This window comes from Phycodurus eques, chromosome 2 (genome assembly GCF_024500275.1).
Source record: "Phycodurus eques isolate BA_2022a chromosome 2, UOR_Pequ_1.1, whole genome shotgun sequence".
Lineage (NCBI taxonomy): Eukaryota > Metazoa > Chordata > Actinopteri > Syngnathiformes > Syngnathidae > Phycodurus > Phycodurus eques.
This window is the reverse complement of record NC_084526.1, coordinates 14152504-14166970: the sequence shown is the minus strand read 5'-3', so window position 1 is coordinate 14166970 and position 14467 is coordinate 14152504. Positions and strand designations below refer to the sequence as shown.

Genomic DNA, 14467 nt, shown 5'->3' with positions numbered 1-14467 from the left:
TTTAATTGAATACACTACAAAGAAAATATATTTAATGTTCAAACTGATAAACTTGATTGTTTTTAGTAAATAATCATTAACTTGGAATTTTATGGCTCCAACATGTTCCAAAATAGCTGGGACACCACTGTGTTACATCACCCTTTCTTTGAAAAACATTCAATAAACGTTTGGGAACTGAGGACACTGATTGTTGAAGCTTTGTAGGTGGAATTCTTTCCCATTCTTGCTTGATGTACAGCTTCATCTGTTCAACACTCCGGGGTCTCCGTTGTCGAATTTTACAGAATCAGAATCATCTTTATTTGCCAAGTATGTCCAAAACATACAAGGAATTTGTCTCCGGTAGTTGGAGCCGCTCTAGTACAACAGACAGTCAATTTACAGAACACTTTGGAGACATAAAGACATTGACAAAAAACAATTGTGCAAAAAGATGCAGAGTCCTCTAGCACTTAGAGCAGTTCGAATGACAAATATTGCAATAGTCCGGTGCAATGACCATTGTGCAGAGGGCGCTGAGACTTCAAGGAGTGTATGCGGTTCAAAGTGACGAGTAGTGCGATCATCTGGGACAATGTTGGTTGTGCAAATGTTACAGATACTCCTCAATCAGTGTGCAAATGGAGCAGATGCTACTCTGGCATGAGTGGCCAGTATATGCAAATAGTGCAGCATGGCGAGACAACTACAGTGAGTGCATGAGTAATACATAATTGGCCCCACAGAAATGTGACAACGAACTCAAGTCAAAAAATTTCCAGCTTGTTGTAATGGAATTATAGGTTACGTGTTTAAGAATTTGATCGCAAGAGGGAAGAAGCTGTTGGAATGTCAACTAGTTCTAGTTTGCATTGATTGATAGCGCCTACCTGAGGGAAGGAGCTGGAAGAGCTGGTGACCGGGGTGCGGAGGGTCCGAGAGGATTTTGCACGCCCTTGTCTTAGTTCTGGCAGCGTGCAAGTCCTCAATGGTGGGTAGGGGGGTACAGACAATCCTTTCAGAAGTTTTGATTGTCCGTTGTAGTCGGAGTTTGTCCTTTTTTGTAGCAGCACCAAACCAGACTGTGATGGAAGAACACAGGACTGATTCGATGACCGGTGTGTAGAACTGTCTCAGCAGCTCCGGTGGCAGCCCGTGCTTTCTCAGAAGCCGCAGGAAGTACATCCTCTGCTGGGCCTTTTTGAGGACGGAGTTGATGTTGGTCGCCCACTTCAGGTCCTGAGAGATTGTAATTCCCAGGAACTTGAAGGTCTCGACAGTTGACACAAGCCAGCTGGACAACGTGAGGGGCAGCTGTGGCGAAGGATGCCTCCTGAAGTCCACGATCATCTCTACAGTCTTGAGCGTGTTCAGCTCCAGGTTGTGTCGGCCGCACCACAGCTCCAGCCGCTCCGCTTCCTGTCGATATGCAGACTCGTCACCGTCCTTGATGAGGCCGATGACAGTGGTGTCGTCTGCAAACTTCAGGAGTTTGACAGTCGGGTTCGCTGAGGTGCAGTCGTTCGTGTAGAGAGAGAAGAGCAGCGGAGAGAGGACACAACCTTGGGGCGCCCCAGTGCTGATGCTGCGTGTGGATGCCAGCCTGACCTGCTGTGTCCTGCCCGTCAGAAAGCTGTAAATCCACTGGCAGATGGCAGGTGAGACGCTGTGCTGGAGAAGCTTGGATGAAAGGAGTTCAGGGATGATTGTGTTGAACGCTGAGCTGAAGTCCACGAACAGGATCCTCTCGTAGGTCCCTGCACTGTCAAGGTGTTCTAGGATGAAGTGCAGTCCCATGTTGACTGCATCATCCGCAGAACTGTTCGCTTGGTAGGCAAACTGCAGGGGGTCCAGCAGGGGACCTGTGACACTCTTGCGGTGGTCCAGCACGAGACGTTCAAAGGACTTCATGACCACAGATGTCAAAGCGACAGGCCTGTAGTCATTCAGACCCGAGATTGCAGGTTTCTTGGGGACTGGAATGATGGTGGAGCGTTTGAAACAAGATGGAACTTCGCACATTTCCAGAGATCTATTGAAGATCTGAGTGAAGACTGGAGCGAGCTGGTCCACGCAGACGTTGAGGCAGGATGGGGACACATGGTCCGGGCCTGCCGCTTTGTTAATCTTTTGTTGTTTGAAGATGCGTCTCACATCTTGTTCATGGATGGTTAACGCAGAAGTCAGAGGTGTGATTGTGGTCGCGGGTGTGGCTGGGTGGGTGTGTGGTGTGAAAGTGTCCTTTTCAAATCTGCAGATATTCAAGTCGTTGGCTAGTGTGCTATTGTTCTAAGCTTGGGGGGATCGTCGCTTGTAATTTGTCAGCGATTGGAATCTATGCCTGACTGATTTAGAGTCGTTTGCGCTAAACTGTTTTTCCAACTTTGCTGCATAGGTCCTCTTTGCAATGTTAATTTCTTTAGTCAGCTGGTTTCGAGCTCGATTATACAGGGCCCTGTCCCCGCTCTGATATGCGTCCTCCTTAGCTTGGTGAAGCTGCTTAGGTTTAGCAGTGAACAACGGCTTGTTGTTGTTGAATGTGCGAAATGATTTTGTTGGTACACAAACCTCTTCACAGAAACTGATATAGGATGTGACAGTGTCCGTATATTCATCCTGGCTGCCAGCTGAATTTTCAAAGACACTCCAGTCTGTGCAGTCGAAACAGCTTTGAAGTTCCATCTTGGCTTCATTGGTCCACTTTTTCACTGTTTTCACTGTAGGCTTCGCGCATTTAAGTTCTTGCCTGTACGTCGGTATTAAGTGAATTAAGCAGTGATCAGACGAGCCCAGGGCTGCACGAGGTATAGCACGGTATGCGTTTTTTACCGTAGTGTAGCGGTGGTCTAAAGTATTATTTTGCCTGGTAGGACAGTCGATGTGCTGCTTGTATTTAGGGAGTTCGTGGTTGAGTTTAGCTTTGTTAAAGTCCCCGAGAATAATGAGGGGTGAGTCCGGGTGTTTTTTTTTTCAATTTCGTTGACTTGTTCGGCGAGCGTTAGCAGTGCGGCGTTCGTGTTAGCTTGAGGCGGTATGTAGACTCCAGCCAGTATGAATGATGCGAACTCACGTTACACTTCATAATGCGCCACACATTTTCAATGGGAGACAGGTATGGACTGCAGGTAGGCCAGTCTAGTACCCGCACTCTTTTACTACGAAACCGCGCAGTTGTAACACATGCAGAATGTGGTTTGGCATTGTCTTGCTGAAATAAGCAGGGGCGTCCATGAAAAAGACATTGCTTGTATGGCAGCATATGTTTCTCCAAAACCTGTATGTACCTTTCAGCATTAATGGTGCCTTCACAAATGTGTACGTTACCCATGCCATTGGCACTAACACAGCCCCATACCATCACAGATGCTGGCTTTTGAACTTTGCATCCATAACAGTCCGGATGGTTCTTTTCCTCTTTGGCCCGGAGGAGACGACGGCCACAATTTCCAAAAACAATTTGAAATTTAGACTCGTCGGACCACAGAACACTTTTACTTTTATACTTTCCATCAGTCCATGCAAGATGGCGCCTACCAGTGTGGCCGCCTCGGTAACGCGCTCTCTAGTATTGTCTTTGTTTTTGTGTTTTTCGTCCGTCTTTGGAGACCTTACACGACTCACTTACACAAGGGGAGACCTGCTAACCATCAAGGAGGCTACTCCGGACTTTCTGTCACCAACTTTCGAAAATCCGCTCAGTTTTTTCCCCGAGTTACTCACCGGAGCGGCGTCCGCGGTTTTCGGCGCATGGATGCGGAAGCGGCGCCACAGAGGAAAACGAGCCGGAATTCAGGTGAAACTCCGCAAGAGAGGACACAGATTGGCGTTCCCGTCGATCCACCTCGCGAATGTACGCTCCCTACCCAACAAAATGGACGAGCTTCATCTTCTGTTAAAGACCAGTAAAGACTTCGGACGTTCCGCGGCCATGTGCTTCACGGAGACCTGGCTTTGCGACGCTGTACCCGATGGCGCCGTCACGCTTCCCGGCTTCAACATTCATCGAGCGGACCGCGACATGGAATCATCGGGAAAAACGAAGGGCGGCGGGATAGGCCTCCATATAAACGAAAAATGGTGTACGGACGTCACGGTGCTCAGCACACACTGCAGCCCGCATTTGGAGTCGCTGTTTCTGAACTGTAAACCATTTTACGCGCCACGTGAGTTTGCATCGTTTATACTGGCTGGAGTCTATATCACACCGCAAGCTAACACGAGCGCCGCATTGCTAACGCTCGCCGAACAAGTCAACGAAATTGGAAAAAAAACACCCTGACTCACCCGTCATTATTCTCGGGGACTTTAACAAAGCTAAACTCAACCACGAACTCCCTAAATACAAGCAGCACATCGACTGTCCTACCAGGGAAAATAATACTTTAGACCACTGCTACACTACGGTAAAAAACGCATACCGTGCTATACCTCGTGCAGCCCTGGGCTCGTCTGATCACTGCTTAATTCACTTAATACCGACGTACAAGCAAGAACTTAAATGTGCGAAGCCTACAGTGAAAACAGTCAAAAAGTGGACCAATGAAGCAAAGATGGAACTTCAAAGCTGTTTAGACTGCACAGACTGGAGTGTCTTTGAAAATTCAGCTGGCAGCCTGGATGAATATACGGACACTGTCACATCCTATATCAGTTTCTGTGAAGAGGTTTGTGTACCAACAAAATCATTTCGGACATTCAACAACAACAAGCCGTGGTTCACTGCTAAACTTAAGCAGCTTCGCCAAGCTAAGGAAGATGCATATCAGAGCGGGGACAGGGCCCTGTATAATCGAGCTAGAAACCAGCTTACTAAAGAAATTAACATTGCAAAGAGGATCTATGCAGCAAAGTTGGAAAAACAGTTTAGCGCGAACGACTCGAAATCAGTCTGGCGTGCATTCCAATCGCTGACTAATTACAAGCGACGATCCCCCCAAGCTGAGAACAATAGCACACTAGCCAACGACTTGAATACCTTCTATTGCAGATTTGAAAAGGACAGTTTCACTCCACACACCCACCCGGCCGCACCCGCGACCACAACCACACCTCTGACTTCTGCGTTAACCATCCATGAACAGGATGTGAGACGCAGCTTCAAACAACAGAAGATTAACAAAGCAACAGGACCGGACCATGTGTCCCCATCCTGCCTCAAAGTCTGCGCGGACCAGCTCGCTCCAGTCTTCACTCAGATCTTTAACAGATCTTTGGAAATGTGCGAAGTTCCATCCTGCTTCAAACGCTCCACCATCATTCCAGTCCCCAAGAAACCTGCAATCTCTAGTCTGAATGACTACAGGCCTGTCGCTTTGACATCTGTGGTCATGAAGTCCTTTGAACGTCTCGTGCTGGACCACCTCAAGAGTGTCACAGGTCCCCTGCTGGACCCCCTGCAGTTTGCCTACCGAGCGAACAGGTCTGCGGATGATGCAGTCAACATGGGACTGCACTTCATCCTAGAACACCTCGACAGTGCAGGGACCTACGCGAGGATCCTGTTCGTGGACTTCAGCTCAGCGTTCAACACCATCATCCCTGAACTCCTTTCAACCAAGCTTCTCCAGCTCAGCGTCTCACCTGCCATCTGCCAGTGGATTTACAGCTTTCTGACGGGCAGGACACAGCAGGTCAGGCTGTGGGAGGCCACCTCATCCACACGCAGCATCAGCACTGGGGCGCCCCAAGGTTGTGTCCTCTCTCCGCTGCTCTTCTCTCTCTACACGAACGACTGCACCTCAGCGAACCCGACTGTCAAGCTCCTGAAGTTTGCAGATGACACCACTGTCATCGGCCTCATCAAGGACGGTGACGAGTCTGCATATCGACAGGAAGCGGAGCGGCTGGAGCTGTGGTGCGGGCGACACAACCTGGAGCTGAACACGCTCAAGACGGTAGAGATGATCGTGGACTTCAGGAGGCATCCTTCGCCACAGCTGCCCCTCACGTTGTCCAGCTGCCTTGTGTCAACCGTCGAGACCTTCAAGTTCCTGGGAATTACAATCTCTCAGGACCTGAAGTGGGCGAACAACATCAACTCCGTCCTCAAAAAGGCCCAGCAGAGGATGTACTTCCTGCGGCTTCTGAGAAAGCACGGCCTGCCACCGGAGCTGCTGAGACAGTTCTACACAGCGGTCATCGAATCGGTCCTGTGTTCTTCCATCACAGTCTGGTTTGGTGCTGCTACAAAAAAGGACAAACTCCGACTGCAACAGACAATCAAAACTGCTGAAAGGATTGTCGGTACCCCCCTACCCACCATTGAGGACATGCACGCTGCCAGAACTAAGACAAGGGCGTGCAAAATCCTCTCGGACCGTCTGCACCCCGGTCACCAGCTCTTCCAGCTCCTTCCCTCAGGTAGGCGCTACCGATCAACGCAAACTAGAACCAGTAGACATTCCAACAGCTTCTTCCCTCTTGCGATCAACTTCTTAAACACCTAACCTATAATTCCATTACAACAAGCTGGGAATTTTTTGACTTGAGTTCGTTGTCACATTTCTGTGGGGCCAATTATTTAATACTTGTGCACTCACTGTAGTTGTCTCGCCATGCTGCACTATTTGCATATACTGGCCACTCATGCCAGAGTAGCATCTGCTCCATTTGCACACTGATTGAGGAGTATCTGTAACATTTGCACAACCGACATTGTCCCAGATGATCGCACTACTCGTCACTTTAAACCGCATACACTCCTTGAAGTCTCAGCGCCCTTTGCACAATGGTCATTGCACCGGACTATTGCCATATTAGTCGTTCGAACTGCTCTAAGTGCTAGAGGACTCTGCATCTTTTTGCACAATTGTTTTTTGTCAATGTCTTTATGTCCCCAAAGTGTTCTGTAAATTGACTGTTTGTTGTACTAGAGGGCTCCAACTACCGGAGACAAATTCCTTGTGTGTTTTGGACATACTTGGCAAATAAAGATGATTCTGATTCTGATTCTGATTCTGATCTTAGATGAGCTCGGGCCCAGATAAGCCGGTGGCGTTTCTGGGTGTTGTTGATAAATGGCTTTTGCTTTGCATAGTAGACTTTCAAGTTGCACTTACGGATGTAGCGCCGAACTGTATTTACTGACATTGGTTTTCTGAAGTGTTCCTGAGCCCATGTGGTGACATCCTTTACACATTGATGTCGGTTTTTGATGCAGTGACGCCAGAGGGATCGAAGGTCACGGGCATTCAATGTTGGTTTTCGCTTACATGCAGTAATTTCTCCAGACTCTCTGAACCTTTTGACGATATTATGGACCGTAGATGATGAAATCCCTAAATTTCCTTGCAATTGTACGTTGAGGAACATTGTCCTTAAACTGTTTGACTATTTTCTCACGCACTTGTTCGAAAGAGGTGAACCTTGCCCCATCGTTGCTTGTGAATGACTGAGCAATTCAGGGAAGCTCCTTTTATACCCAATCATGGCACCCACCTGTTCCCAATTAGCCTGTTCACCTGTGGGATGTTCCAAACAGGTGTTTGATGAGCATTCCTTAACTTTCTCAGTCTTTTTTGCCACCTGTCCCAGCTTTTTTGGAACGTGTTGCAGCTATAGAATTCAAAATTAATGATTAAAAACAATAAAGTTTATCAGTTTTAACTTTAAATATCTTGTCTTTGTAGTGTATTCAATTAAATATAGGTTGAACATGATTTGCAAATGATTGTATTCTGTTTTTATTTATGTTTAACACAACGTCAAAACTTCATTGGAATTGGGTTTGTTGTTTGATACGTGTGTTTGGTGGGGAAACAAGTGCCCTTTTTATGCCTCAACTGGCCCCTGAATAAATAAAAAAAATTAAATGAAATGCTTCAGTACAGTTATTGTTCTCGCTGCTTACTAACTTACAATAAACTTGCCTGTGAGGACATCGCTTGGGGAAAGGAAAGTGCCAGGTTAAAGAGCCACTAAAAAGACTAAGTTAAAAAAAGTAGAAGATCTGCTATAGTGGAGAGACGCCAATTTGCTCTTAGAGCACGGGCGCCCCTTGAACTCAAAATGGGCTCCGCTCACCAGTACATGGCCACAGAATCTATTACGCATGTGACATGTTCAAATAGTGTACAAACAAACTGAGTGTAACATTGAACTTCCCCTCAGGAGGACAATAAAGTGTCGTTTTCCCTGCTGCTTGCTTCCAGTTACTTTGGTCATTCAGCACTTCCGGTGACCATCAGCTATCTTGAGAAAAAGTTATTAACTTAAATTTGATCTCACTTACACAACTTTGTACAGAAAAGTGTTGTTCACCCATTAGCTTCTGCTCAATTAGATGCACAGCAGGGATTATTACTTTTTTTTTTTTAAAATCATGTTGCTTGGTCCTCTAGGGCAGAGTATATCACATCTGGTCTGTAATGCATTTGGATGAGGAAGTCAATTCATTGTGGGTGACAAAACACAGGCCACACTCCCTCACTCCTTGTTATTCATGTGATGTGAGGACGCGCGCACAAATGCATGCGCGCACACACGCACACCTACACGCACACACACACACACACACACACACGCACACACACACACACACAGAGAGAAAGAGAGAGCTCAAGCACACAAGCGCTCAGAGAAAAGCAATTGGCGAGCGCTTCCTCATCCTGTCTCACTCATCTGCACATACACACCAGATAAACAAACATACGCGCACGCACCCATGCACGCATGCACGCACACACGCACACACACACACACACTGACGATCCCTCAGGGGATTTCGGCTGGTCTTGCCAGGGTAAAGCGCTGCACAATGGGCCAGGGGTGCGGGAGATGAATAAATCATGCCTTTAATGCCTTGAGCACAAAAACACAATGCAAACACTTCATAATGTGAAGGCAAAACAAAATGTTTGGCCCTGTGAGGACATTATGACTGGACCCTGATAAAAAAAACATATCACAACAGGTTGCATTAATCTCACGAAAGTAGCATATTGCTTAAACACGGCAGAGAGCATTGTTGTCTACTCTGCTCCTCCAAACCCTATCAACACACACAGGCATGTTTGAGTTAGACTGGACATAAAAAGCTGACGCTGTCATCCAGAGTATTACGGCTCCTGTAATTAATTCTAAACATTCATTTGGTTAATGACTGTGTGTAGAAATTCCTGTCTTCCAGCAGTCATCACAATAACAGCAGAGGACGGGAGCTTCAGATAAGTAGCGCCACAAGCGTTCACATCAAACAGATCTCCAATTGTGGTGCATCCGGGTCTGTCTGGTGGAACCTCTAAGGTCCCTGAAACCATACAATCTGGAATCTGACCATATCAACATACAATTATGTCACTAAAATTGAACAAAAATTTGGAGTCGAAACAGCTATCAAGCATTCAAGATCTCAGCATACCCCACAAGCGCTCAGTTAAGCATGCATTCAAAGGATTAAATCTGAATGTTATGCTTTTTCTTTGCCTTTTTTGCAACACCAAAAGTAGAAGCAGTCTCAGTGAGAAGACTCACATTCAGTTCAGTCACCATGCACGCTATCAAAGTTAAAGTAGATTATTTTTGTTGTTGTACAGAGGTTAACTTCTTTTTACACTTAAATTGAAATTTAAAATGTTCTAAAAAGATTCTAAAAATGCCAAAAGAAAATGTGAGCAATTGTTTCAAAAATCCAAACAAATTGGTAGTCTAGAATGGATTACGAGTTCCACAGTATGTACTGTATCAATATGGCATCATTCGAATTCAATTGGTGTCTTGCTCTGACAAACAGGAACAATGGCTGAAAGTTAGAAGACGGTTAAAGAAGTTCAAACGCATTTTGGATTTCTTTGTGGTTAAGTGCTTCTTGACTTCTAGCAATGGCAGGAGCATTTTTGTATTTTATATTGTAGTACTTATTTATTTATTTCTGCTATATTGGTACACATGGGCCAGCACGGTGGACGACTTGTTAGCACATCTGCCTCACAGTTCTGGGGACCGGGGTTCAAATCCCGGCCCCCCGCCTGTGTGGAGTTTGCATGTTCTCCATTTTCTGAGCCGCTTATCCTTAGTAGGGTCGCGGGCGTGCTGGAGCCTATCCCAGCTGTCATCGGGCCGGAGGCGGGGTACACTCTGAACTGGTTGCCAGCCAATCGCAGGGCACATACAAACAAACAACCATTCGCACTCACCTCCACACTTATGGGCAATTTAGAGTCTTCAATTAACCTAGCATGCATGTTTTTGGGATGTGGGAGGAAAACGGAGTGCCCGGAGAAAACCCACGCAGGCACGGGGAGAACATGCAAACTCCACACAGGCGGGGCCGGGGATTGAACCCCAGTCCTCAGATGGACGCTCTATCCAGTCTTCCACCGTGCCGCCCCCTAATAATAATAATAATATTAATAATGCATTACACTTACATGGCGCTTTTCTTGACACTCAAAGACACTTTACAATTTCACGCATTATTCATTCACTCCAGTCACACCTGGTGGTGGTAAGCTACTTGTGTAGCCAAAGCTGCCCTGGGGCAGTCTGACAGAAGAATGGCTGCCATTCTGTGCCTATGGCCCCTCCGACCACCACCAAACATCCAACCACATTAATTCGTAGGCAATTCGTAAGTGTCTTGTTGTGCTCAGGCGGGGATAAACTGGTGACCCTCCAGTTGCAGGGCATACACACGTTCCACCGGCATGGCACAGAGAGTAACGCCACTGCAAAATAAACCACAATAATTAAAATACTGTTGTGAAAACATTTTCATATTCACATTGGGGCTTGCAGACAGGAACACCTGCTCCCCCGTCTCTCACTCTAATACTGTCGCCAGACTAACCTAGTTCCTTGTCTTGTAGAGGCAGGAAGGTTGCAAGCTGAGCTATTTCCTACCAGCCTGTGCAATTAGCATGGACTGAAAAGCAAAATAGTCCCCAAGGTCATAGCTGTAGCTGTTACTGACGACACACACACGCGCGTGCACACACACACACACACACACACACACACACACACACACACACACACACACACAGATATGATCTGGTGACGCTTGCTGCAGATTCTGTGAGATCTCGGAAGACCCCTCCCCACCTCACCCCAAAATCTTTCCTAACCAAGCGTAAATACACGGTGTGCGAAACATTAACTTCCCACGAGGCAACGGGACCAATGTGCGTCACTGAAGGCTCTTTGCTTGAGACATGAATGCTCCTCACGACACTGTTGACTCTGCATGCGAAAGTGTGTGCGTGCGTGTCTCTGACTCTCTACCAACTGTCACTCCACAGTACCCAGCCTGACCCAGTGACCTGCAAGCCTTCTATGTGCTGTAAGCATAAACCCCCAGTATGAATCATCACAGCACATATGTGGCAGAATCTAATTTGCAGTTGCACAATAGCGGAGCAAAACGGCATAGATCATATTTCAAATTGTAGCCGGAGGCATTTATTTTCTGCTGATGCGTGGGGAGGCATTTATTATTTGCATTTTTTGGTATAAAATGATCAATATTACAATACATAGCAAGTGAAACTGTTGTATAAAACAATCTAAAAGTACTATTATGGACAAATGTAGATCAACAACAAGAACTGAGGCAAACTGAACAAACAATGTACAGAACTTTGTGGAGTGATCTCATGTCAGTCTACTGGATCACTAATCATCTCCACATAACATTAAGATTAGGGCTGCAACTAACAATTATTTTTATAATCGATTAATCTATTGATTACATTTTTTGGGGGGGTTTAATCGATGACTCAAACATAAAAAAGGTTAAAATTTCCACCCCTTTATTAAAAAACAGGACTTGATATCAAATAGTGCAGAAAATGCACAGAAATAAATTGACTATGACTCAGTTACTGCTTTGGTCTGTAACATATAAAATAGGCAAGAATGTTGATAATTGTTTTCCAAAGAAACAGAAGATGTTTGAAAGTGTCTTTTGATTAAACACCTAGTGTGCGTTATTAATTATTATTATTATTATTATAGTAGGTGACACAGTGGGCGACTGGTTAGCACATCCGCCTCACAGTTCTGATGACCCTGCCCTGCGATTGGCTGGAAACCAGTTCAGGGTGTACCCCACCTCCTGCCCACAATTCACTGGCTCCAGCATACCCGCAACCCTAGTGAGGATGAGCGGTGTAGAAAATGGATGGATGGATTATTCTAGTAAATAGAGTTATTATTTGCTTCTTTATTATAACATTAAATATAATCAATTTTTACTGTTAGGAGGCTGAAATTCCAAGGATTTTGACAATTTTAAGATAAACAAGGCATAACGATTAATCAATTATAAAAAATCGTTATTGATTAACATCATAATTAGTAGTAGATTAATCGATTAATCATTGCACCTCTACATAAAATCATCTTAATAATGCATAGGGAAATCATTTACAACATGCAGTAGGACTCCACACAATAATTCATCTGAGGGTCTGTTAATCAGCAGGTGCTGCTGCTATGGTTAGCAACAGAGTTGACTTTCTTTTCTTTTTTTGTATTTATTACACTCATAATCCCTCAAGGGGATTACGCTCAGACAATTACTCACAATTCTGCTCACACTCTGCTGTACATTTGTGTTGTACACCACACAGAGACCCAGATCACACACACGGTGGAAGGCGGAGTGGGGAGAAAGGGGCATCTCTCCAACAACTAGTTGCCATTTTTATTTGTCAGTAGCGGGACTCGAACTGTGACACTCCAATTCCAAAGCCTAAATCCTTCCAGATATGATGGGCAAGTTTTTTTATGTTAATATTTTTTTAATCACGTGTGTGATAGCTACTTAGTGCATTTTTTTCTGATGGGAAAAGGGAGGCGGCGGCACGGTGGGCGACTGGTTAGAGCGTCAGCCTCACAGTTCTGAGAAGCGGGGTTCAATCCCCGGCCCCGCCTGTGTGGAGTTTGCATGTTCTCCCCGTGCCTGCGTGGGTTTTCTCCGGGCACTCCGGTTTCCTCCCACATCCCAAAAAACATGCATTAATTGGGGACTCTAAATTGCCCGTAGGTGTGAATGTGAGTGCGAATGTTGTTTGTTTGGATGTGCCCTGCGATTGGCTGGCAACCAGTTCAGGGTGTACCCCGCCTCCTGCCCGATGATAGCTGGGATAGGCTCCAGCACGCCCGCGACCCTAGTGAGGAGAAGCGGCTTAGAAAATGGATGGATGGATGGACGGATGGATGGAAAAGGGAGGCATCTGCAGTAATTGAGGGAGGCATTTATTTGTCTGAATTGGATAATGCATCAGCCAATTAATCTATCCATTCATCGACACGTATCTATCGATTGTTATTTATAAAATATTGTTTTGTTGATGTGTGCATATATTTGGGCAACCATGACCTCTAATTTACACTCGAATGCCATTATTTATTATTTATTAGTTGTGGATAATCGATTATAAATTGACAAGTTTTTAAAAATAATTATTTTAGAGCAGCTGACTGTTGCTTTAGTACCCCGTGGGTTGTATAAAATTCATATGAATGTCAAATAAACAACTGAATTGAACTTTTTTGGGGGGGCATGTACAATCGAAGTGGTGAGCTGCGTGCTAGGCAGCAATAGTGGAGTTTTACGGCAAATACGAAAAGTTAAGTAAATATCACTTCGATGAGGAATAAGAAAGAACGAAGTAGAAAATAAGCATGTACTTACCCCTTGACTCCCCTCGAAACAGACAGACGGCTCACTTGATATATTAGCCTGAGGTGAAAGTGTGTGGGGTGGGGGGGGGGGGAGGAAACGCCATTTAAATGTATATGTTAATGGTCTCTCATTAAGTGAACTTATACAAACTAAGAAATAACACATAAACATACTTTGGGACAATGAGCTAAAAAAAAAAAAATGGAAGGAAAATGAAGCAGAGAGAACAACTTTTGACTAGTGTACGTGCGTGTGTGTGTGCGTGTGTGTGCTTGCGTGCGTGTGTGTGTGTGTGGTTCCATAGGTACCTTGATGTTCTGATAAGCCTCCAGAGCTCGAAAGGCGGTGTCGGTGAGCTTGACGTGGTAAAGCGTCCTGTTGGGTCCGTGGTTGTTGTTGTTTTTTTTGTTTTTCCCGCACGACAGCCCGTAACGTCGTTCTTGCCCGAGCGTAGCCATCGCTGGCTCTCCCTTTCGGAGTCCGCTCGCCGAATGAAATTAGAGCAGCTTGAAGTTGTCCTCTCTGGCGCCGCTCGAACCAGGCGACGTCAGTGCACGTCACAAAGTGGGCGGGGCTATGATGACGACTTCGGTTCGTGCACGCACCTGGCTTCTTGGCTTCCATATGGCAAATGATCGATTTATTCTTATTCATTGGCAGGAATCCACTTAAAAAAGGTTGAAGGTAAATCGTGTCATTTAATAATTAATATTTCATTTTCTGGCTCGAGGTCTGAGAATGAACCCTTCTTACAAATTGTTTGTGTCAAAATTGACAGCAATATAAATAGCCCAAATGTCATTCTTTCCCACAGAAACATGCACCTCTTGGTCCTGGTAGGGTCATGAGAGAATCTTG

The 14467-nt window shown here is 45.6% G+C and overlaps 1 protein-coding gene across 2 annotated transcripts in view; it reads right to left on the bottom strand.

Annotated features, from left to right (window-relative positions):
- Positions 1-14126, bottom strand: part of LOC133397407 (RNA polymerase II elongation factor ELL2-like) — a 46006-nt gene extending 31880 nt beyond the window's left edge. Inside the window, exons 1-2 of one of the 2 annotated variants that reach the window (XM_061668265.1) lie at positions 13918-14126; positions 13619-13666 (exon numbers count right to left, since the gene is read on the bottom strand). In XM_061668265.1, coding sequence (XP_061524249.1) covers positions 13619-13666; positions 13918-14067 — 198 coding nt within the window. In that variant the 5' untranslated portion in view covers positions 14068-14126. The remainder of the gene's footprint in view (positions 1-13618; positions 13667-13917) is intronic. The other variant, XM_061668267.1, reaches the window with a different exon arrangement.
- Between the last annotated feature and the right edge of the window lie 341 nt (positions 14127-14467).